At 39.3% G+C, this 22,380-nt stretch overlaps 1 protein-coding gene and 1 pseudogene across 1 annotated transcript; both read right to left on the reverse strand.

The window, feature by feature from the left end:
* Positions 1-2,341: 2,341 nt before the first annotated feature.
* Positions 2,342-13,799, reverse strand: LOC116420846 (annotated as a pseudogene).
* A 276-nt stretch (positions 13,800-14,075) lies between these two features.
* On the reverse strand, positions 14,076-22,367 carry LOC100913313 (polyadenylate-binding protein 2). The gene is made up of 2 exons (XM_031948756.1): positions 22,242-22,367; positions 14,076-14,846 (listed from the first exon to the last, which is right to left on the reverse strand). Exons 1-2 carry the CDS (start codon positions 22,365-22,367, stop codon positions 14,076-14,078), a joined length of 897 nt encoding a protein of 298 aa, XP_031804616.1.
* Between the last annotated feature and the right edge of the window lie 13 nt (positions 22,368-22,380).

Genomic DNA, 22,380 nt, shown 5'->3' on the forward strand with positions numbered 1-22,380 from the left:
CCCTAACTTTGGTAGTATTGAGAAAAGGTGGTGCAGTGGATAGAGCACCAGCCTTGAAGTCAGAAGGGCCCGAGTTCAAATTTGGCCTCAGGCACTTAACATTTCCTCGCTGTGTGACCTTGGGCAAGCCATTTAACCCTAATTGCCTCAGCACAAAAAGAAAGAAAGAAAGATTTAAGGAAGGCTAAGAAGAAGGAGGCAGTGGTCCTTTTATAGTCTGCCTTGCTTAGGGTGTTGAGGTCTAGCTTTGGGTACCTCAATGAAATTAGGGTTTAGTTGAGATCTCGTGGCAGGTTTGGAGTACAAGGAGTCAAATACAGCCCCTCCCAACCCCCTTGGATTCGGCGCAAGGGTATGGCGATAAATGAGGTCTAGTTCCCAATGAAGGCATTTATTGGCCTGAGAGCTAGATTGATAAAAGAGGTTTATTATTGGGTTTGGAAGGAGGAGATAGGTGAAGGGAGAGAGAAGGAGGGCACCGGGCAGAGGGTCCTGTGGACAGAGGGTCTTCACATGGCTACCATATTTGGAATCTCTGCAAAGTGGGGGTCCCAGCATCTCCCTTTTATAATGGGAGATTTAGCTCGAGGGGCTTTGGGGTGTAGCCCCAAAGTTGGCTCAGATCCCGGTGGGGCTGGGACAGGTCCGATCTTCTATTGGAACTCAAAGGGATCAGGATTTGTGAGTTAAAGGGTAATTACATTAACTGGGGGGAAGGAGGGAAGGCAGGATTGGGAATCAAAGATAAGCATCTTTCCCACATCAAGGGCACATCTGGAATATTGGATTTGCTCCTATTTAATGGAGAAAATAATGCCTCCTAAGAGAGAGATAGGAGGTAGCTCGCCCCAGGAAAGTCACATCGTATCATCACCTTGACCACCAAGTCAACAGGCATTTATTAAATGCCTACCATATTCCAGGCGCTGGGTTAAGTACTAGGGATAAAAAGGGCTAACAAAACACACACACACACACACACACACACACACACACACACACACTCATTCCTGTTCTTAAGGAGCTCATAGTCTATCCCAACCTCCCCTGAAATTCAGATGGACTTTGCCAGTTTGAACACAAGTGTTCCCATATCACCAGTTGGGTTTATACCTTGAGCCCCATAACCATTATTGAGAGGAAAATCGCTGTGGAGACGCGAGCTAATTTTCTCATCACCGCTGCTCCAAATGGCCAGTCTACTTTCACCAATCCCAAGAAGCAGAATCCCCCTTCACCTTGGCCCTATTTTTAGTCCAGCCCCCAAAGCCATCATCTAGGAAAGCGACTCTTGTGGACAAAGGGCTATTTTTCTGTCTGTCTATGGATCTGTCATGTTCCTGTTGAGTTTTCTGGTGGTCTGGGGCGGGGGTGGGGGGGAGAGACGGCCTTCGTTTCGGTAATCACAAGTACAGCCAAGTGTTAAAGTTTAAATCCTTTATTGTCTCTTTCCATGACATATTAAAAAAAAAAAAAAAAAAAAAACTCCTCCCACCCCTGGAAATACGTAAAAAAATAAACAAAATCCCCAAACCCTCCCTCCACCCCGTTCCCGCTTCCTCCCACCCCCCCCAACCAAATTAAAAGAAATAAAGAAAAAAAAAAAAGGAAAAAAATACCCATCCCCCACCCCCCACCTCCCACCCCACCCCCCAAACAAGATGGTGCATTTCCCCAGGGGGAAGGGGAGTTTACACCGGAGCCGCTGGGAGCCTAACGGAGTTCTTCTGGCTACAGAAATCTGCAAAGAACAACCCTCAAAACAGAAACAAAATAGATCACCGGGCAATCTCTGGAGGGTCAGGAGTAGTCCCAGGGATGAGGGACAGGGAGCCGGGAAGAGGGTGATTGGCAGGAAGGAGAACAGGGAAGAGATGGAGGGAAGGGTAACAAGCAGAACAGTTTTGTGTCCTTCCATACCCTTAGGCAAAACCTTTCCCACCATCCTGCCCCGACTCCTGAGCAGCCGCAGTGGGTAAAGTGAGGAAAGGAGGCAGGGGGGAAAAAGGTAGGGAACAGTTTTCCAAGTCGAGACTTGTCCATGTCGAACCCCCAGAGTCAAACCCAATGAGCAGCCCCCTGTCCTATTCCGGAGGGGGGGTCCTTCGCCTGACCAGACCCTCCTCAGCAGGTCCCTCCTCAGCAGTTAGTTATGGGATTCTCCCCCCTTCCACAGTCGATCTTTTTTTTTAATTTATTTTTTATTTATTTATTTATTTTTAATTTTTTCCCTATCAAAGTTATCTTCTGTTTTTCTTGATTCTTTTCCCCCTTCTGTCCTTTTCTTCTCTCTCTCCTCCTAATACACACTTTTTTCTTCAGTAAGGAAATCACGATGACGTCATTCGCTCCGGCCCCTGTAGACTTGGCCCCGGGATCTGTTGTTGAAGCCACCATAGAATCGAGAGCGTGGGCCACCGTAGTTAGTGGCCCTGGCACGATATCGAGCACGTGGAAAACCCCGATTTGTGGTGCTGATCCCGGGCAGATTGGTCCGTTTGGGTGTCACTTTGATCTGTCTTCCTCTAAAAAGAGAATCGTCCAAGGCCATCGACGCCTTCACCGAGTCTTTATTGGAAAATTCTATGTACGCAAACCCCTTAGGGTGGCCAGTGAATTTGTCACAAAGGATGGTCACTCGATTGACTGGCCCACAGCCATGGAAGTGCTCCTCCAGCTCTTGTACCGTGGCACCATAGTCCACATTGCCCACATGGATGGATCGAGAGTCAGCCTCCATCTTCTGCTGGATGGACACTCTCGCTGGGCCGGCATTGCCCGGGGCTCGGTTCATGTTCAGCAGTTTCTCCGCCTCCTTCTGAAGCTCCTTCAATTTCTGGGTCTCTTCTTCCATCTCCTTTACTCGGGTTTTGACCAAATCCAGCTCCAAGTCCTCCATAGCGCCGTTCCCCGGATCGTCCTCGAGCAGGCTTGGATCTACCTCATCCTCCTGACTGCCGGAGGTTTCCAGAGAGGTCCCCGGGAGGAGCGTCTCCTCTTCGAGCTCTAGCAGAAATTCCTCTAGCTGCACCTTCTCCATCTCCAGCCTGTTCCCGTAGTCCTCAGCACCGGGATGGAATGAACGAATCTTGAGTCCAAAGGCTTGTACTTCTGCCTCCAGTCAGTCTGCTTGTCTTCCCTAGTTCTCTCTCCGAGCTTCTCGGTTGCCAGGAGAGCCACCAGGAACCTGATCCAAGATGGAATGAATCTCATCCAGTCCTGCTGGCTGTTATATACCCGGTTATCACAGGTGTCAAGCCTGGGGAACTATGTTAGGTACATGTACTGAACTAGAGAGGTGTCAAGCACCAGGCTAAACAACTGTCAGGAGCCAGAACTTGAAACAAGGTGATAACTCGAGGGAGATGTTGGAATCCTGGTGTTAACTCAATGGAATAGACACAATGCTTATTAATTCACCTGCAAATCCTCACAAAGTGATAAGTCGGTTGCCTGATTTAGCCTGGGACTTAGCAAATTCTTTAACTCACTAATGCATTTAAGTACCCATTGGAGTTGGCAAGTATTGTTGCGGTGTAGACCAAATGTTGAGGTCTAGATTTGCGGTACCTAAATGAAATCAAGGTTTAGTTAGGTCTAGTGGCAGGTTTGGGGTACAGGGAGTCAAACAGAGTTCCCCTGCAACCCCCTTGGATTCTGTGCAAGGATACGGTGGTATATGAGGTCTAGTAGCAGAACGGAATTCTAAACAAAAGCATTTATTGGCCCAGAGAGCTAGATTGATAAAAGAGGTTTATTATTGAGTTTAGAAGTAGGAGATAGGTAAAGGTAGAGATAAGGAGGGCACTGGACAGAGGGTCCAGTGGACAGAGGGTCGTCACATGGTTGGCACGTTTGGAATCTCTGCAAAGAGGGGTTCCCAGGGTGGCCCTTTTAAGTCGGAGACTTAGTTCGAGGGGCTTTGGGGTGTAGCCCCAAAGTTGATCCGGGTGGGGCTGGGACAGGTCTGGATCTTTTATTGGAATTCAAAGGGACCAGGATTTGTGAGTCAAAGGGTAATTTACATTAATTGGGGGTGGGGTGGGGGGTGGGAATCAAAGATTGGAATCTTTCCCACATTATTATGGGAGAGTCACAAAGTTACAAAATTAACTTTGTCTTTCTTTTTTTTTTTTATAGACATTATAATATTTATTTATTTATTTATTTTTGTTTTTTTTTTAAATTTAATAGCCTTTTATTTACAGGTTATATGCATGGGTAACTTTACAGCATTAACAATTGCAAACCTCTTGTTCCAATTTTCACCTCTTAACCCCCACCCCTCCCTAGATGGCAGGATGACCAGTAGATGTTAAATACATTAAAATATAACTTAGATACACAATAAGTATACCTGACCAAAACGTTATTTTGCTGTACAAAAGAATCAGACTCTGAAATATTGTACAATTAGCTGTAAGGAAATCAAAATGCAGGTGGGCATAAATATAGGGATTGGGAATTCAATGTAATGGTTTTAGTCATCCAGAGTTCTTTCTCTGACTAACTGGTTCAATTCATTACTGCTCCATTGGAAATGATTTGGTTGGTCTCATTGCTGAGGATGGCCAGGTCCATCAGAACTGGTCATCATATGTATTGTTGTTGAAGTATATAATGATCTCCTGGTCCTGCTCATTTCACTCAGCATCAGTTCGTGTCAGTCTCTCAGGCTCTCTGAAATCATCCTGTTGGTCATTTCTTACAGAACAGTAATATTCATAATATTCATATACCACAATTTATTCAGCCATTCTCCAACTGATGGACATCCATTCAGTTTCAGTTTCTAGCCACTACAAAAGAGCTGCCACAAACATTCGTGCACATACAGGTCCCTTTCCCTTCTTTATAATCTCTTTGGGATATAAGCCAGTAGTAACACTGCTGGATCAAAGGGTATGCAAGTTTGATAACTTTTGAGCATAGTTCCAAACTATCTCCAAAATGGTTGGATTCGTTCACAACTCCACCAACAATGCATCAATGTCCCAGTTTTCCCACATCCCTCCAACAATCATCATTATTTTTCCTGTCATCTTAGCCAATCTGACAGGTGTGTAGTGTATCTTAGAGTTGTCTTAATTTGCATTTCTCTGATTAATAATGACTTGGAGCATCTTTCATATGACTAGAAATAGTTTCAATTTCTTCATTTGAGAATTGTCTGTTCATATCCTTTGACCATTTTCAATTGGAGAATGGCTTGATTTTTTATAAATTAGAGTTAATTCTCTATATATTTTGGAAATGAGGCCTTTATCAGAACCTTTGACTGTAAAAATATTTCCCAGTTTATTGCTTCCCTTCTAATCTTGTCTACATTAGTTTGTTTGTACAAAACTTTTCAGTTTGGTATAATCGAAATTTTCTATTTTGTGATCAGTAATGATCTCTAGTTCTGCTTTGGTCATAAAGTCCTTCCCCTTCCACAGGTCTGAGAGGTAAACTATCCTGTGTTCCTCTAATTTATTAATAATTTCATTCTTTATGCCTAGGTCATGAACCCATTTTGACCTTATCTTGGTGTACGGTGTTAAGTGTGCATTGATGCCTAGTTTCTGCCATATTAGTTTCCAATTTTCCCAGCAATTTTTATCAAACAGTAAGTTCTTATCCCAAAAGCTGGATCTTTGGGTTTGTCAAAGACTAGGTTGCTATATTTGTTGACTGTTTTATCCCTTGAACCTAATCTATTCCACTGATCAACTAATCTATTCCTTAGCCAATACCAAATAGTTTTGGTAACTGCTGCTCTGTCATATAATTTTAGGTCTGGTACAGCTAAGCCACCTTCATTTGATTTCTTTTTCATTAATTCCCTTGAAATTCTTGACCTTTTGTTTTTCCGTATGAATTTTGTTGTTATTTTTTCTAGGTCATTAAAATAGTTTTTTGGGAGTCTGATTGGTATAGCACTAAATAAATAGATTAGTTTAGGTAATATTGTCATCTTTATTATATTTGCTCGCCCTATCCAAGAGCATTTAATATTTTTCCAATTGCTTAGATCAGACTTAATTTGTGTGAAAAGTGGTCTGTAATTTTGCTCATAAAGTTTCTGATTTTCCCTTGGCAGATAGATTCCTAAATATTTTATATTATCAGTAGTTACTTTAAATGGAATTTCTCTTTGTAACTCTGACTGTTGGATTTTGTTAGTGATATATAAGAATGCTGATGACTTATGTGGGTTTATTTTGTAACCAACAACTTTGCTAAAGTTGTGGATTATTTCTAATAACTTTTTAGCAGAATCTCAGGGTTCTCTAAGTATACCATCATGTCATCGCAAAGTGATAATTGGCTTCCTCGTTGCCTATTCTTATTCCTTTAATCTCTTTCTCAGCTCTTATTGCTATAGCTAGCGTTTCTAATACAATATTAAATAGTAACGGTGATAGTGGGCAACCTTGTTTCACTCCAGATCTTTTTTTTTTTTTTTTTTTTTTTATTTATTTAATAGCCTTTTATTTACAGGATATATACATGGTAACTTTACAGCATTAACAATTGCAAACCTCTTGTTCCAATTTTTCACCTCCCCCACCCTCCCTAAATGGCAGGATGACCAGTAGATGTTAAATATATTAAAATATACTTAGATACACAATAAGTATACATGACAAAACATTATTTTGCTGTACAAAAGAATCAGACTCTGAATTATTGTACAATTAGCTTGTGAAGGAAATCAAAAGATGCAGGTGTGCATAAATATAGGGACTGGGAATTCAATGTAATGGTTTTAGTCATCTCCCAGAGTTCTTTTTCTGGGTATAGTTAGTTCAGTTCATTACTGCTCCATTAGAAATGATTTGGTTGATCTTGTTGCTGAGGATGGCCTGATCCATCAGGACTAGTCATCATCTAGTATTGTTGTTGAAGTATATAATGATCTCCTGGTCCTGCTCATTTCACTCAGCATCAGTTCGTGTCAGTCTCTCAGGCCTTTCTGAAATCATCCTGTTGGTCATTTCTTACAGAACAGTAATATTCCATAATTTTCATATACCACAATTTATTCAACATTCTCCAACTGATGGACATCCATTCAGTTTCCAGTTTCTACCACTACAAAAGGGCTGCCTAAACATTCGTGCACATACTGGTCCCTTTCCTTCTTTATAATCTCTTTGGGATATAATCCCAGTAGTAACACTCTGGATCCAAAGGGTATGCACAGTTTGATACACTTTTGAGCATAGTTCCAAACTACTCTCAAAATGGTTGGATTAGTTTCACAACTCCACCAACAATGAATCAATGTCCCAGTTTTCCCATCCCCTCCAACAATCATCATTATTTTTTCCTGTCATCTTAGCCAATCTGATAGGTGTGTGTGGTATCTTAGAGTTGTCTTAATTTGCATTTCTCTGATTAATAATGACTTGAGCATCTTTTCATATGACTAGAAATAGTTTCAATTTCTTCATCTGAGAATTGTCTGTTCATATCCTTTGACCATTTTCAATTGGAGAATGGCTTGATTTTTATAAATTAGAGTTAATTCTCTATATATTTTGGAAATGAGGCCTTTATCAGAACCTTTGACTGTAAAAATATTTTCCCAGTTTATTGCTTCCCTTCTAATCTTGTCTGCATTAGTTTTGTTTGTACAAAAGCTTTTCAGTTTGGTATAATCGAAATTCTCTATTTTGTGATCAGTAATGATCTCTAGTTCTGCTTTGGTCATAAAACCTTCCCTTCCACAGGTCTGAGGGTAAACTATCCTATGTTCCTCTAATTTATTAATAATTTCATTCTTTATGCCTAGGTCATGAACCCATTTTGACCTTATCTTGGTATCGGCGTTAAGTATGGATCAATGCCTAGTTTCTGCCATATTGGTTTCCAATTTTCCAGCAATTTTATCAAACAGTAAGTTCTTATCCCAAAAGCTGGGATCTTTGGTTTCAAAGACTAGGTTGCTATATTTGTTGACTGTTTTATCCCTTGAACCTAATCTATTCCACTGATCAACTAATCTATTCCTTAGCCAATACCAAATGTTTGGTAACTGCTGCTCTATAGTATAGTTTTAGATCTGGTACAGCTAAGCCACCATCATTTGATTTTTTTCATTAATTCCCTTGAAATTCTTGACCTTTTGTTTTCCATATGAACTTTGTTGTTATTTTTCTAGGTCATTAAAATAGTTTTTGGGAGTCTGATTGGTATAGCGCTAAATAAATAGATTAGTTTAGGTAATATTGTCATCTTTATTATATTTCTCGCCTATCCAAGAGCATTTAATATTTTCAATTGGTTAGATCAGACTTAATTTGTGTGACAAGTGGTCTGTATTTTGCTCATAAAGTTTCTGATTTTCCCTTGGCAGATAGATTCCTAAATATTTTATATTATCAGTAGTTACTTTAAATGGAATTTCTCTTTGTAACTCTGACTGTTGGATTTGTTAGTGATATATAAGAATGCTGATGACTTATGTGGGTTTATTTTATAACCAGCAACTTTGCTAAAGTTGTGATTATTTCTAATAACTTTTAGCAGAATCTCTGGGGTTCTCTAAGTATACCATCATGTCATCGGCAAAGTGATAATTTGGGTTCCTCATTGCCTATTCTTATTCCTTTAATCTCTTTCTCAGCTCTTATTGCTATAGCTAGCGTTTCTAATACAATATTAAATAATAGCGTTGATAGTGGGCAACCTTGTTTCACTCAGATCTTATTGGGAATGGTTGCGTTTGTCTCCATTACATATGATGCTTACTGATGGTTTTAAATAGATGCTACTGATTATTTTAAGGAAAAGTCCATTTATTCTTATACTCTCAAGTGTTTTTAATAGGAATGGATGTTGAATTTTATCAAATGCTTTTTCTGCATCTATTGAGATGATCATATGGTTTTTGTTAATTTGGTTATTAACATGGCCAATTATATTGATAGTTTTCCTAATATTGAACCACCTACATTCCTGGTATAAATCCTACTTGTTCATAGTGTTTTATCCTGGAGATGATTTTCTGTAGTCTTTTTGCTAATGTTTTATTTAAGAGTTTAACATAAATATTCATTAGGGAGATTGGCCTATAATTTCCTTTCTCTGTTTTCAACCTACCTGGTTTGGGTATCAGTACCATGTCTAAGTCATAAAAGGAATTTGGTAGGAGTCCTTCAATCCCTATTTTTTCAAATAGGTTATATAGCATTGGAGTTAATTGTTTTTTAAGTGTTTGGTAGAATTCATATGTAAATCCATCTGGCCCTGGGATTTTTCTTAGGGGAGTTGTTTAATTGCCTGTTCTATTTCTTTTTCTGAAATGGGACTATTCAACAATTCTTCCTCCTCTGTTAGTCTGGGAAGTCTATATTTTTGAGGTAGTCATCCATTTCATAGGTTATCAAATTTATTGGCATAAAGTTGAGCAAAATAACTCATTATTTCTCTAATTTCCTCTTCATTGGTGGAAAGTTCTCCCTTTTCATTTTTAAGACTACTAATTTCATTTTCCTCCCTCCTTTTTCTAATCAGATTTACCAAAGGCTTATCTATTTTATTGGCTTTTCATAGAACCAACTCTTAGTTTTATTAATTAGTTCAATAGTATTTTACTTTCAATATTTTTAATTTCTCCTTTAAATTTAGAATTTCAAATTTAGTATTTGATTGGGGGTTTTAATTTGGTCTTTTTTTAGTTTTTTTAGTTGCAAGCCCAATTCATTAATCTTTTCTCTCTCTGTTTTATTTAAGTAAGCCTCTAAGGATATAAAATTCCCTCTTATTACCGCTTTGGCTATATCCCACAAATTTTGGTATGAAGTCTCATCATTGTCATTATCTTGGGTGAAATTATTAATTGTATCTATAATTTGCTGCTTCACCCAATCATTCTTTAAGATGAGATTGTTTAGTTTCCAATTACTTTTGGTCTATTTACCCCTAACTTTTGTTGAATGTAGTTTTATTGCATCATGATCTGAAAAGAAAGCATTTACTATTTCTGCTTTCTGCATTTAATTTTGAGGTCTTTATGTCCTAATATATGGTCAATTTTTGAATAGGTTCCATGAACTGCTGAGAAGAAAGTATATTTCTTTCTGTCTCCATTCAATTTTCTCCAAAGATCTAACATACCTAATTTTTCTAATATTCTATTTACTTCTTTAATTTCTTTCTTATGTGTTTTGTGGTTTGATTTGTCTAATTCTGAGAGTACAAGGTTGAGATCTCCCACTATTACAGTTTTGTTGTCTATTTCTTCTTGCAACTCTCTTAACTTCTCCTTTAGGAAGTTGGATGCCATACCACTTGGTGCATATATGTTTAATATTGATCGTTGTTTATGCTGCCCTTTAGCAGGATGTAGTTACCTTCCTTATCTCTTTTAATTAGATCAATTTTTGCTTTTGCTTGATCTGAGATAAGGATGGCTACCCCTGCTTTTTTGACTTAACCTGAAGCATAATAGATTTTGCTCCAGCCTTTTACCATTACTCTATATGTATCTCCTTGCTTTAAATGTGTTTCTTGTAAACAACATATTGTAAGGTTCTGACTTTTGATCCAGTCTGCTATCTGCCTCCTCTTTATGGGGGCGTTCATCCCATTCACATTTACGGTTAGAATTACTAAATCTGTATTTCCTGCCATCCTAATAACCCCCAGATTATGCTTTACTTTTTCTTGCCTCCCCCAACCCTCTTTCCCCTTTTTGAACTTATGTACCCCACTTGTATCATGATGCTTACCCTCTTTAGAATCCTTCCTCCCCCTTTGAATCTTTCCCTTCCTTCCCTTATTACTCTTTTTCTTTTCCTTTTCCTCTCCCCTTTTTAATGAGGCGAGAGAAATTTCTCTAAAACAAATGTCAGTTATTTTTTCTTTGAGCCAACTCTGATGAGAGTAAGATTCACACAATGTTCCACCCCCTCTCTAAATTCCCTCAGATATGATAAGTTTCCTTTGCCACTTCGTGGGATGTGATTTCCCTCTTTTTATCCCTCCTACCCACCTTATTCTGCCATCATCCTTTTTCCATATCTACTTCCCTTTTTTATGTTATATCAGTAAAATCAAATTATACATGTATTCTTTTTGTATATCCACAACAGAAATACAATTCTCAAAAGTTATTTTTACCTTTTCTGCACCTCTTGAGTTCTATGGTTGGAGATCAAATGTTTTGTTTAGTTCTGGTTTTTTCCTTAGAAACAAATGGAATTCATTTGTTTCATTAAATGTCCATCTTCTTCCTTGAAAGAAAATGCTCAGCTTAGCTGGGTAGTTTATTCTTGGCTGCATCCCAAGTTCTTGTGCCTTTCGGAATATCAGATTCCAGGCCCTTCACTCTTTTAATGTGGAGGCAGCCAGATCTTGGGTGATCCTTATTGTGGCACCTCGGTATTTAAATTGGCTTTTTTTTTTGGCTGCTTGTAAAATTTTTTCCTTAATCTGATAGTTCTGAAATTTGGCCACAATATTCCTTGGGGTTTTTATTTTAGGGTTTCTTTCAGAAGGTGTTCGATAATTCTTTCAATGCCTATTTTACCTTCTGATTCTATTACATCTGGGCAGTTCTCTGATGATTTCTTGTAACATAGTATCTAGGCTCTTTTTTTCATCATAGTTTTCGGAAAGTCCAATAATCCTCAGATTATCTCTCCTAGATCTATTTTCCAAGTCTGTGGTTTTTGCAAGTGGATAATTCATGGTTTTTTCCAGTTTGTCATTTTTTTTTTTTTGCTTGACTGATTCTTGCTGTCTCAATGAATCATTAGTTTCTATTTGTTCAGTTCTAATTTTTAAAGAATTATTTTCTTCATTAGCTTTTTTTACTTCTTTCTGTATATGTCCAATTGAGTTTTTAAGTGTATTGTTTTGGTCTGTGGAATTTTTTTCTATTTCACTAATTTTTTTTAGTGAATTATTTTCTTTTTCCAATTCACAGATCCTACTTTCTAGTGAATTCTTTATTTTTTCCAATTCACAATTCTTACTTTCCTGAGATTTTTTTATTTTTTCCAATTCACAAATTTTGTTTCCCTGCACTTCCTGGGAATTTTTTATCTTTTCCAATTCGTATTTCAGGAAGTTGTTGCTCTCTTGTAAAGCTTCTCTTTCCTTTCCCCATTTATCTTCTAACTCTCTTTTGAGACTTTTAATGGTCTCTTCTATGAGAGCATCATGTAAAGGAGGACAGTCTGATGCATTTTTGCTGTTTGAGGTCTCTTCAGGTTTGCTGACCTGCTCTTTTTCTGTATAGAAGCTTTGGATCGTTCTTTTCATCTTTTTATTCATGTTTTAAAGCCTTTAGGCTATATCTCCTAGGCATGGGGGTTACCAGCTTCCTCTGCAGAACAGGAGAGATGTAAACCGATTTCCGCTCCGAGGTATGGGAGTGCTCTGAGTGAGAGTTTTCCCTTCCCCAACAGGAGGTGGATTCAGCACTGGCCGAGCTATGGAAGTGCCCAGTTGGGCTGTGTGGGTTAGCGATTGCCCTCGGCTAGAGACTAAGGGGTGAAAGTGTCACTGCCCCAGGCCGGAGCCTCTTGTGGGACTGTGAGTATTAGCAGCTGACCTCAGACCTCCGATTCTACCGAACTCTGCCCCGAACTTGCCCCAGCGTCTCCCTGACAAATCGGCCCTGGGAAAGCTCTATGGCCCCAAGCCGAGCCCCCCACTGCGCAGATTGGAGGCTAACCCGGGCTGTGTCCTCCTGCCTGCAGGTTCGCAACTGCCCCAAGGAAAAGTCCGGTACTGCGGGTTGGGGCTGGGAGCTTGTGCTGAGATCTGTGCCTTCACCCTCGGTTTGAGACTCTCCTCGGAACCTAATTTCTCTCCCTATCTGCGCTGATCTCCCCCCTGGCCCCGGAACCAACCTTTTTTTGGCGAGACTGCAGATTTTCTGTGGCTGGTGAGTTGTTCTACTTCTTATCTTTCCGAATTGTAGCAGTCAAGACTATTTTTGAGGCTCGATATAATATTGATAAAGAGGGTAAGAGAAGAGCTTAGAAAGTCGCGTGTGTCTTCTCCGCCATCTTGGCTCCGCCCCCCTGTCTTTATCAATTCACTGACTTAACACCTTGTAAGAATCCTTGTTTTAAGTTCAGTGGGGACTATGTTTCTGTCTATCTATGGATCTGTCATGTTCCTGTTGAGTTTTCTGGTGGTCTGGATGGGGGGGGGGCAGCCTTCATTTCAGTAATCACCACAAGTACAGCCAAGTGTTAAAGTTTAAATCCTTTATTGTCTCTTTCCATGACATATTAAAAAAACAAAATACCCCTCCCACCCCTGGAAATAAATTAAAAAAATAAACAAAATCCCCAAACCCTCCCTCCATCCCGTTCCCACTTCCTCCCACCCCCTCCAACCAAATTAAAAGAAACAAAGAAAAAAAAAGGAAAAAAATACCCCCCCCCCACCCCCACCAAGGTGGTGCATTTCCCCAGGGAGTTTACACTGGAGCCGCTGGGAGCCTAGGAGTTCTTCTGGCTCCAGAAAACTGCAAAGAATGACCCTCAAAACAGAAACAAAATAGAATCCAGTCAATCCCTGGATCATCCCAGGCAATCTCTGGAGGGTCAGGAGTAGTCCCAGGGATGAGGGACAGGGAGCCGGGAAGAGGGTGATTGGCAGGAAGGAGAACAGGGAAGAGATGGAGGGAAGGGTAACAAGCAGAACAGTTTTGTGTCCTTCCATACCCTCAGGCAAAACCTTTCCCACCATCCTGCCCCGACTCCTGAGCAGCCGCAGTGGGTAAAGTGAGGAAAGGAGGCAGGGGGGAAAAAGGTAGGGAACAGTTTTCCAAGTCGAGACTTGTCCATGTCGAACCCCCAGAGTCAAACCCAATGAGCAGCCCCCTGTCCTATTCCGGAGGGGGGGTCCTTCGCCTGACCAGACCCTCCTCAGCAGGTCCCTCCTCAGCAGTTAGTTATGGGATTCTCCCCCCTTCCACAGTCGATCTTTTTTTTTTTTTTTATTTTTTATTTATTTATTTATTTTTAATTTTTTCCCTATCAAAGTTATCTTCTGTTTTTCTTGATTCTTTCCCCCCTTCTGTCCTTTTCTTCTCTCTCTCCTCCTAATACACACTTTTTTCTTCAGTAAGGGAAATACGATGACGTCGCTCTAGCCCGGCCCCTGTAGACTTGGCCCCGGGATCTGTTGTTGAAGCCACCATAGAATCGAGAGCGTGGGCCACCGTAGTTAGTGGCCCTGGCACGATATCGAGCAAGTGGAAAACCCCGATTTGTGGTGCTGATCCCGGGCAGATTGGTCCGTTTGGGTGTCACTTTGATCTGTCTTCCTCGGAAAAGAGAATCGTCCAAGGCCATCGACGCCTTCACCGAGTCTTTATTGGAAAATTCTATGTACGCAAACCCCTTAGGGTGGCCAGTGAATTTGTCACAAAGGATGGTCACTCGATTGACTGGCCCACAGCCATGGAAGTGCTCCTCCAGCTCTTGTACCGTGGCACCATAGTCCACATTGCCCACATGGATGGATCGAGAGTCAGCCTCCATCTTCTGCTGGATGGACACTCTCGCTGGGCCGGCATTGTCCGGGGCTCGGTTCATGTTCAGCAGTTTCTCCGCCTCCTTCTGAAGCTCCTTCAATTTCTGGGTCTCTTCTTCCATCTCCTTTGCTCGGATTTTGACCAAATCCAGCTCCGAGTCCTCCATAGCGCCGTTCCCCGGATCGTCCTCGAGCAGGCTTGGATCTACCTCCTCCTCCTGACTGCCGGAGGTTTCCAGAGGGGTCCCGGGGAGGAGCGTCTCCTCTTCGAGCTCTAGCAGAAATTCCTCTAGCTCCAGCTTCTCCACCTCCAGCCTGTTCCCGTAGTCCTCAGCACCGGGATGGAATGAACGAATCTTGAGTCCAAAGGCTTGTACTTCTGCCTCTAGTCAGTCTGCTTGTCTTCCCTAGTTCTCTCTCCGAGCTTCTCGGTTGCCAGGAGAGCCACCAGGAACCTGATCCAAGATGGAATGAATCTCATCCAGTCCTGCTGGCTGTTATATACCCGGTTATCACAGGTGGCAAGCCTGGGGAACTATGTTAAGTACATGTACTGAACTAGAGAGGTGTCAAGCACCAGGCTAAACAACTGTCAGGAGCCAGAACTTGAAACAAGGTGATAACTCGAGGGAGATGTTGGAATCCTGGTGTTAACTCAATGGAATAGACACAATGCTTATTAATTCACCTGCAAATCCTCACAAAGTGATAAGTCGGTTGTCTTGATTTAGCCTGGGACTTAGCAAATTCTCTAACTCACTAATGCATTTAAGTACCCATTGGAGTTGACAAGTATTGTTAAGTTGTAGACCAAATATTGAGGTCTAGATTTGCGGTACCTAAATGAAATCAAGGTTTAGTTAGGTCTAGTGGCAGGTTTGGGGTACAGGGAGTCTTTGTCTTAAAAAAAAAACAAAACCCAAACAACCCTTTTAAAACAAAATAAAATAAAACAAGGTTTTCACCTGTTCCCCAATGTCTGAAATTCCTTAAACCAGAGCAAAACCTTTCCAACTACAATTAGAGAAAAGTTTTAAAAGACCACATTTAAAAAAAAAATAATCACACCAGGGGCAACTAGATGGTGCAGTAGAACTGCCTTTGGAGTCAGCAGGATCGGAGTTCAAATCCAGCCTCAGACACTTAACACTTACCAGCTGTGTGACTCTGGGCAAGTCACTTAATCCCAACTGCCTCTTGAAAACAAAACAAAAAAATAAAATAAAGAGAAAAACACACTGGAATTTAATATCCCACTAAGATGTAGACAAGTGACTGAAACCAGATTTCTTTGGGAGAGCAGATTTTGTTAAATGGGACAAGGAAGAGAGGCATCTTCTTCATGTTACAGAGGAAACAAGGCCCAGAGGGGTTTAAGAATCTCTTCAAGGTCACAAAATGACTCAGATAGAGATAGTGTTCTGACTGGGGTTTGGGTCTCCTGAGACCTGCTCTGAGAGCTCTTTTTTAAAAAAAATTATTTTTAGTAATATTTGCATCACTTTAGGGAGTAGCATCATTCACCACTGACTATAGTGTTACATATGTACTATACACAGTTAACGGATTTTTTTTTCAAGGGTTCAACTGATAAAATTTGTTTACATGCATGACTGGACCCATATAGACATATAGTGAACATGCGTTTACCATGACAAAATTACAAGACTGGTACACAATTTTAATAAATTTTTAAAAACAAAAATAACTAATAACTATTTTTTTTTCTTACTCTCTCTGTAGAAACCCTCCCCATCCCTATAAAAACCCTTGAAACCTATTTAAGCAAAACAAATCCCTCCAGAGTCTAGGTCCAAAAATGTGCCTTATTTTGCATGGTTAGACCATCTTCTCTCTAGAGATCTTGAATCCTTATCTCTGGTGCTCTGGAATCGGGATTGGACATTGTGTTGATGAGAGTTTTAAGTCTTTCAAAATTGTTCATTTTTTACAATGTTGTCATAATATAAATTATTCTCCTAGTTTGACTCACTTCACTTTCATACAAAACTTCTTTTTCAGAGAAACTATCATTTGCATCTTTTCTTATTTGGTGTTCAGTCATTTTCCGGTTGTTTTTGATTCTTTGGGACTCCATTTGAGGCTCTCTTGATCCTAGAGTGCTTCACCATTTCCTTCTCCCGCTCATCTCGTATATGAGGAAACTGAGGCAAACAGGGTGAAGTGACTTGCCCAAGGTCACACAGCTAGTAAATGTCTAAGGCTGGATTTGTACTCAGGAAGATAAGTCTTCTTGACTCCAGGACTTTATTCACTGTGCCATCTAGTTGTCTAATTTTTTTTTCTTTTAGTACAACAGGATTTCATTACGTTCATATACATAATTAATTGCAATTTATAATTACAATATTTATTCATTATTCATATACATAATTCATTCTCCAATTTATAAGCATCCCCCTAACTTAAAAAAGTTATTTATATCTTTTGTTTGACACCACCTTTATTTACAAATATGTCCCACCCTTATCCAGAGTTGTTACCTAGCAACTAGATGATGCAATGAAGAGTGCTGGGCTTGAAGTCAGGAAACACTGAGATCTAATCCAACCACAGACATGTACTAACTGTGATCCTGGGTAAATTATTTAATCTCTATTTGCCTTAACTTCCTCAACTGCCAAATGGGGAAAATCATAGCACCTATTTCCAGAGGTTGTTGTCAAATGAGATATTTGTAAAGCACTTAGAACAGTGCCTGACACAGCAGATACGGATCCAACTTCCAATGGATAAAAAAAAAAAAAAAAAAAAAAAAAAAGGTGGGTGATGGGTGGAAAGAAGGCAATTACAAAAAACAATACATAAAATGAACCTGAGAATATAATGTTACAGAATATAGGGAATCCTGAGGAGTGGGGAGTTAGTAGGTTGTTGAAGAGGGATGAACCAGCCCAGGTCAGAAAAAATGGAGCAGGTCAAAGTTTCCATGTTGATCTATATTGGGATCTGACCCCCGTGTGGCCACCTCTGGACTTCCTGCTTGGCCGAGTTGAGGAAACTCATGCTGAAAAAGAGGGGCAGAGAGGAGGGAGGGAGAGTCTTCTTTACTCGTCTAGGAGAAGGTTGGTCAAATTTGCTAAATAGCCTTCAGTTCCTTAACTTGCTGTTGTTCTTATTTTTATCATTGGAATCATCCTATATATTGTGTTCTTAGTTCTGCACACTTTGTATCCGTTCATACAAGTCTTTGCAGGCTTCTTTGTATTCATCTTATTTTTCTTACATTGCAACAATGTTCCATCCCATTCGTGTACCATAATGCACTTAGTTCTTCCCTTGTTGAACACATCTTTATTTACATTTCTCTTTGTTACAAAAAGTCCTGTTATAAATATTTTGGCATTTATTGGATCTTTCTTTCATCCTTGACCACCCTTGACCTTGGGGTATATATCCAACAATGGGATTTCTCTATTAAAACTTTAGGAACATTTTATTTAGTTCCATTCTTAGCATAATTCCACTTTTCTTTTCAGAATGGTTGAACCAGTTCACATACTGTCTTTCCAACAGTCTCTCCAACACTGACTATTCCTACCCTTTATCACCTTTGTTCATTTGCTAATTGTGAGGTGGAACCCCAGAGATATTTTGCTTTGCAGATTTTTTATTAATGGCAATTGGAAGCAATCTTTTATGTGATCATTAACTGTGATTCTTTTAAGAACTTTTCCTTCATATTCTTTTGTTCTGCTATTTTTAGGAATTAGAAAAATTTAAAATTCGTAAAGGATTTTGAATCATTTTATACATTGCAGTTGAAAGCATAGTTACCTGGGTCACCTTTCTATCTACTATACCATTTTGTTATTTAGTCATTTCAACTCTGTAACCCATTTGGGGTTTTCCTATTGGAGATACTGGAATGGTTTGCCATTCTTTCTCCAGTTCATTTGACAGATGAGGAAACTGAGTCAGAGTGAAGTGACTTGCCCAGGGTCACACAGCTAGTAAGTATCTGCAGCCACACTTGAATTCAGGTCTTCCTGACTTCAATATGATTACAATGAAAAGTTTCTCTGGAAAAATGACAGCAAAGATCATTTCTCTGATTTAAATAACAGTAAGTAGAATTAGAGATCAAGACAATAACATATTGTCTTTTGAAGGAAGTCATTGCTACTCAGACAACACATACAAATATAGGTTGTCTATAGAAAAAAGTGATATCAAGAAATAAAATAGTAAAATATAAAGAGATCAAAGCCTATTTCCCTGACATAGCTATAGCACTATTTAAAAGAAAAATCAAATTTCCTTTCTAAGGGACTAATTCAGATAATATGACATTAACTTACAGATATCTGGCTGCTGTATTTCCTGGTATTTTAGCACTAAAGATTTACTTTCAAGTCTTCATATTGATTTTTTTTTAAATGATTGAACAAAGTTCCTAAGACATTTCTAGCTTTTATTCTTGAGCTATTTTAGGCTATTAAGAGAAGGCAACAAACAGTTTCGGATCTTAAAATAAGGTAAGTACTTCAGTAAGTTTTTAACTTTCAGCTATTGTCAAATGTAATTTTGCATCGATTTTTGTACAAAACCCTCTTGAAGCCATAAATTTTTAGACATCTCCAGATGATAAGAGTGAATCGATTCTCTCCCCCCTCTCCTCAAAACCTTTCCATCCAGACCTATGATTTCATCTGTGCAGGGAATTCCTAAGTCAGGAAAATCCCTCCACCAATGAATGACCTTTGACAACTGCTTGTCAAGTTATAGCCTTAGAGACTTGCATACAGTATAGACAACTTATTATAGACTTAGAAACCTGCAGAGGATATAAACAACTGATATCCTTAGAGACTTGTATAGGGCATAAACAAGAGATAGCCTTAGAGGCTTGTATAGGATACAGAGGGATTAAGTGATTAGTCTAGGATCATACTGTTAATATATTCCAGAGTGGGATTTGAATCCAGAGCTAGTCACCATACCATTTTGTTGATTAAGTCATTTCAGATGTGTCTAACTCTTCAACTGAAAATGATAGCAGCACACACGTTTATTTCCAAATGGTGTTTTTAATGAATGATTAAACATAATGTTATTTAAAATCAGTTATAACACGTTATGTTTAGATATTAAGCTAAGTAATTACAATCAATTATTTTATAGACATAATTAATCAATGATCTTTAGATATATTATTATTATATTACTATTAACCAGTGATCTCATTTTGGATTTCCTTGGCAAAATCATTTCAGTCTTCAGCTTACTTTACAGATGAGGAAACTGAGGGAAACAGGGTAAAGTGACTTGCCAGGTTCACATAGCTAGTAAGTATCTGAAGCATGATTTGAACTCGGGTATTCCTGACTCCAGGCCCAGTCCTCTATTTAATGTGCTACTTAGGTGCCTCCCAACACACCATGCTGCCCTTCTCAGGACACTTCAAGCAGAACAGTTTTAGGTATTATGAAACAGCAGATTTCTGAAGCCTTTTACATCTACTCATAGTTAATTATTTTACAAAGGAAGCATAATTAAATTAATACCAATCAATTACTATTTATTTCTTTGGTTCTTTGAAACATTCACTATTCTTAGGGTAAGGGTATGTGTGTTGATGGGTAGCAAGTAGTTTGCTATGACTCCATAGCTATTACCGTGTTCTTTTGTTCATCTGTGTATTAGAAGGAAGGCACAAAATGCAGTTTGGAAGCTCAGGAGAGAGAAAGAGAAGGGGGGGGCCAGACAACAGCCAGGAACTCAATCACTTTCAGCAGGAAAAGCAGATTACTCAAATGTTGCTGTGATCTCATCCAAAGGGATACTCCCTGCAAACATGCAGATTGCAACCCCTAAGTCCTTCCCATCCTGTGAGATTTTGGTCTATGCACTTATGAATAACGAATGGTGTAATCTGACTTAAAGGGTGGGGAGGTTTCTTTGAAAGGGTGAAGGACAAAACGTTGGACTAATTGTTTTCTCTCCTCTAAGGGCAATTGCTGGTATTTATAACTTTCAATGTCTTTGTCAGGCCTGGTTTCTAATAATAACAATCTCTTGTTTTGGGGAAGAGGTTTTTAATCTTGAGGAATGACTAATGAGTGATGGTCTAGCATTTCACAATCAACGAGTCTTGTGCTATGCCACATAAATAAGGGACGGATATTTTTAACTCTTTATAATATTATACCAGAAATTACTTATGTGCCAAAACACTTATTCTTGCCACCAAATTCTATATGGAAATTGTTAATTTTTTTTAACCTCAGAATTATCACAGACTTAATTTTATCCTTGGTCAGCATTTATAGATTGTGTCCATAAATGTATTGATATTTCATGTGTCCAAGTGTTCCATGATCATATTAGTTAGGGAAATGCTGATTTGGTCAATATATGTCTTGACCCTTTAGACTGTGAGCTCCTGAGGGTCATGGACTGGCCTTTCTATCTCCAACTCTTAGCACAGAGCCTGGAGCATAAAGACTTATTGACTGACTTGACATGAGAAAGAAAAGGAGCAAAGTAGAAAAATCTGAAGAAAGAAATGGGAAAGGGAGGAAAATGATTAATCTTCTTAGCTGAGGTGACAAGCAAGATCCTGGGCTCCTGCTGCTCAGGCTTGGAGGAAGCATTTATTAGATAATCTGGTCTGATAGCTCTGCAATATAAGGAGGGAAAATATTATAAGATATAGTGAGAAAAATGTATTACTAACATATTATAGAAAGAAACCTCAAAACAGAACTCTTTTACTTAACTATGTCACCCTAAAGGGAACAGAAATGTTCTTTGCTGTCTCAGAGGGTTGCTTTGTCAAATGAGAGAATGTATGTGAAAATATATTGTAATGATAATCGAAATAAACATTTACAAATGTAATAAACATCACGATAGTAATAAACAAAATAGCAATAAAAATAGTAATAAACAATGTTTATTAGATGATAGGAATAAACATTTGCATCTACTGTACGCAGGTGTGGTACTAGGTATATTATAAATTTGATCCTCACAACAACGCTATGAAGTAGGTAAATAATATTACCCCCATTTTATAATAATATTATTATTCCCAGGATTTGCCTAAAAACAGATAGTATCTGAGGTTAGATTTGGACTTGGTTCTTTCAGGCTTGGGATTCTATCCACAGTACCCCTTAATTCCCTAATATATAAAGTGCTAAAAATAAAACAAGTTCTCAATACTGCTTTCCTGGAAATATTTGTGTCTGAAAGTCCTTGATAATCTGTCTTATATCTGTTCTTAAATCTATGCAAAAAAGTAGATGAGTAATGTGGTTTCTCTCTTTCTCTCTCCCTCACCTCTTCTCTATCTTATTCTGTCTCCCTTATTCTTCCCTTTCTCTCCTCCTCCCTCTTTTCTTGCATATCCTGTTTTTTCCCATCTCTGTCTCTTCTTTTATTCCTGCTCACTCTCTATCTCTTCCATTTCTCCTCCTCCTTCCCTCTCTCTTCCCTTTTCCCTCCTTTTTTTTCTTCCTTCTTCTTCCTTCTGTCTCTCTCTTTACCTCCCTCTGTCCTTCTCATTCTTCCTTTCCCCTTCATTTTTTGCTCTCTCTCCTCTATTTCATTCCCTCTCTCTCTCGTTCTTCCTTGCCCCTCTTCCTCTTCCTTCTTCCTCTCCCCCCTTCCCTTTCTTTCCTCTTCCCTCCCCTTCTGCCTCTCTCGGTCCATGTTTTTCATTCCAGCGTATTCCCGCCCAGCCAAATCCAACACTCCTCCTTTCCACACCCCTTTCTGCTCACCATCCACGCAAAAGCTGCTCCTAGAGCTTGAGCAATAGCTGATAAAACCAGCCAATTGTGATTGTAATAGTGGGGAGGGGCAGCAGAGGCACAGAGCAAAACCAGACTAAGGGTCTCTGGATTCATCCTGCTTAATTTG

Source organism: Sarcophilus harrisii, chromosome 1 (assembly GCF_902635505.1).
Source record: "Sarcophilus harrisii chromosome 1, mSarHar1.11, whole genome shotgun sequence".
Lineage (NCBI taxonomy): Eukaryota > Metazoa > Chordata > Mammalia > Dasyuromorphia > Dasyuridae > Sarcophilus > Sarcophilus harrisii.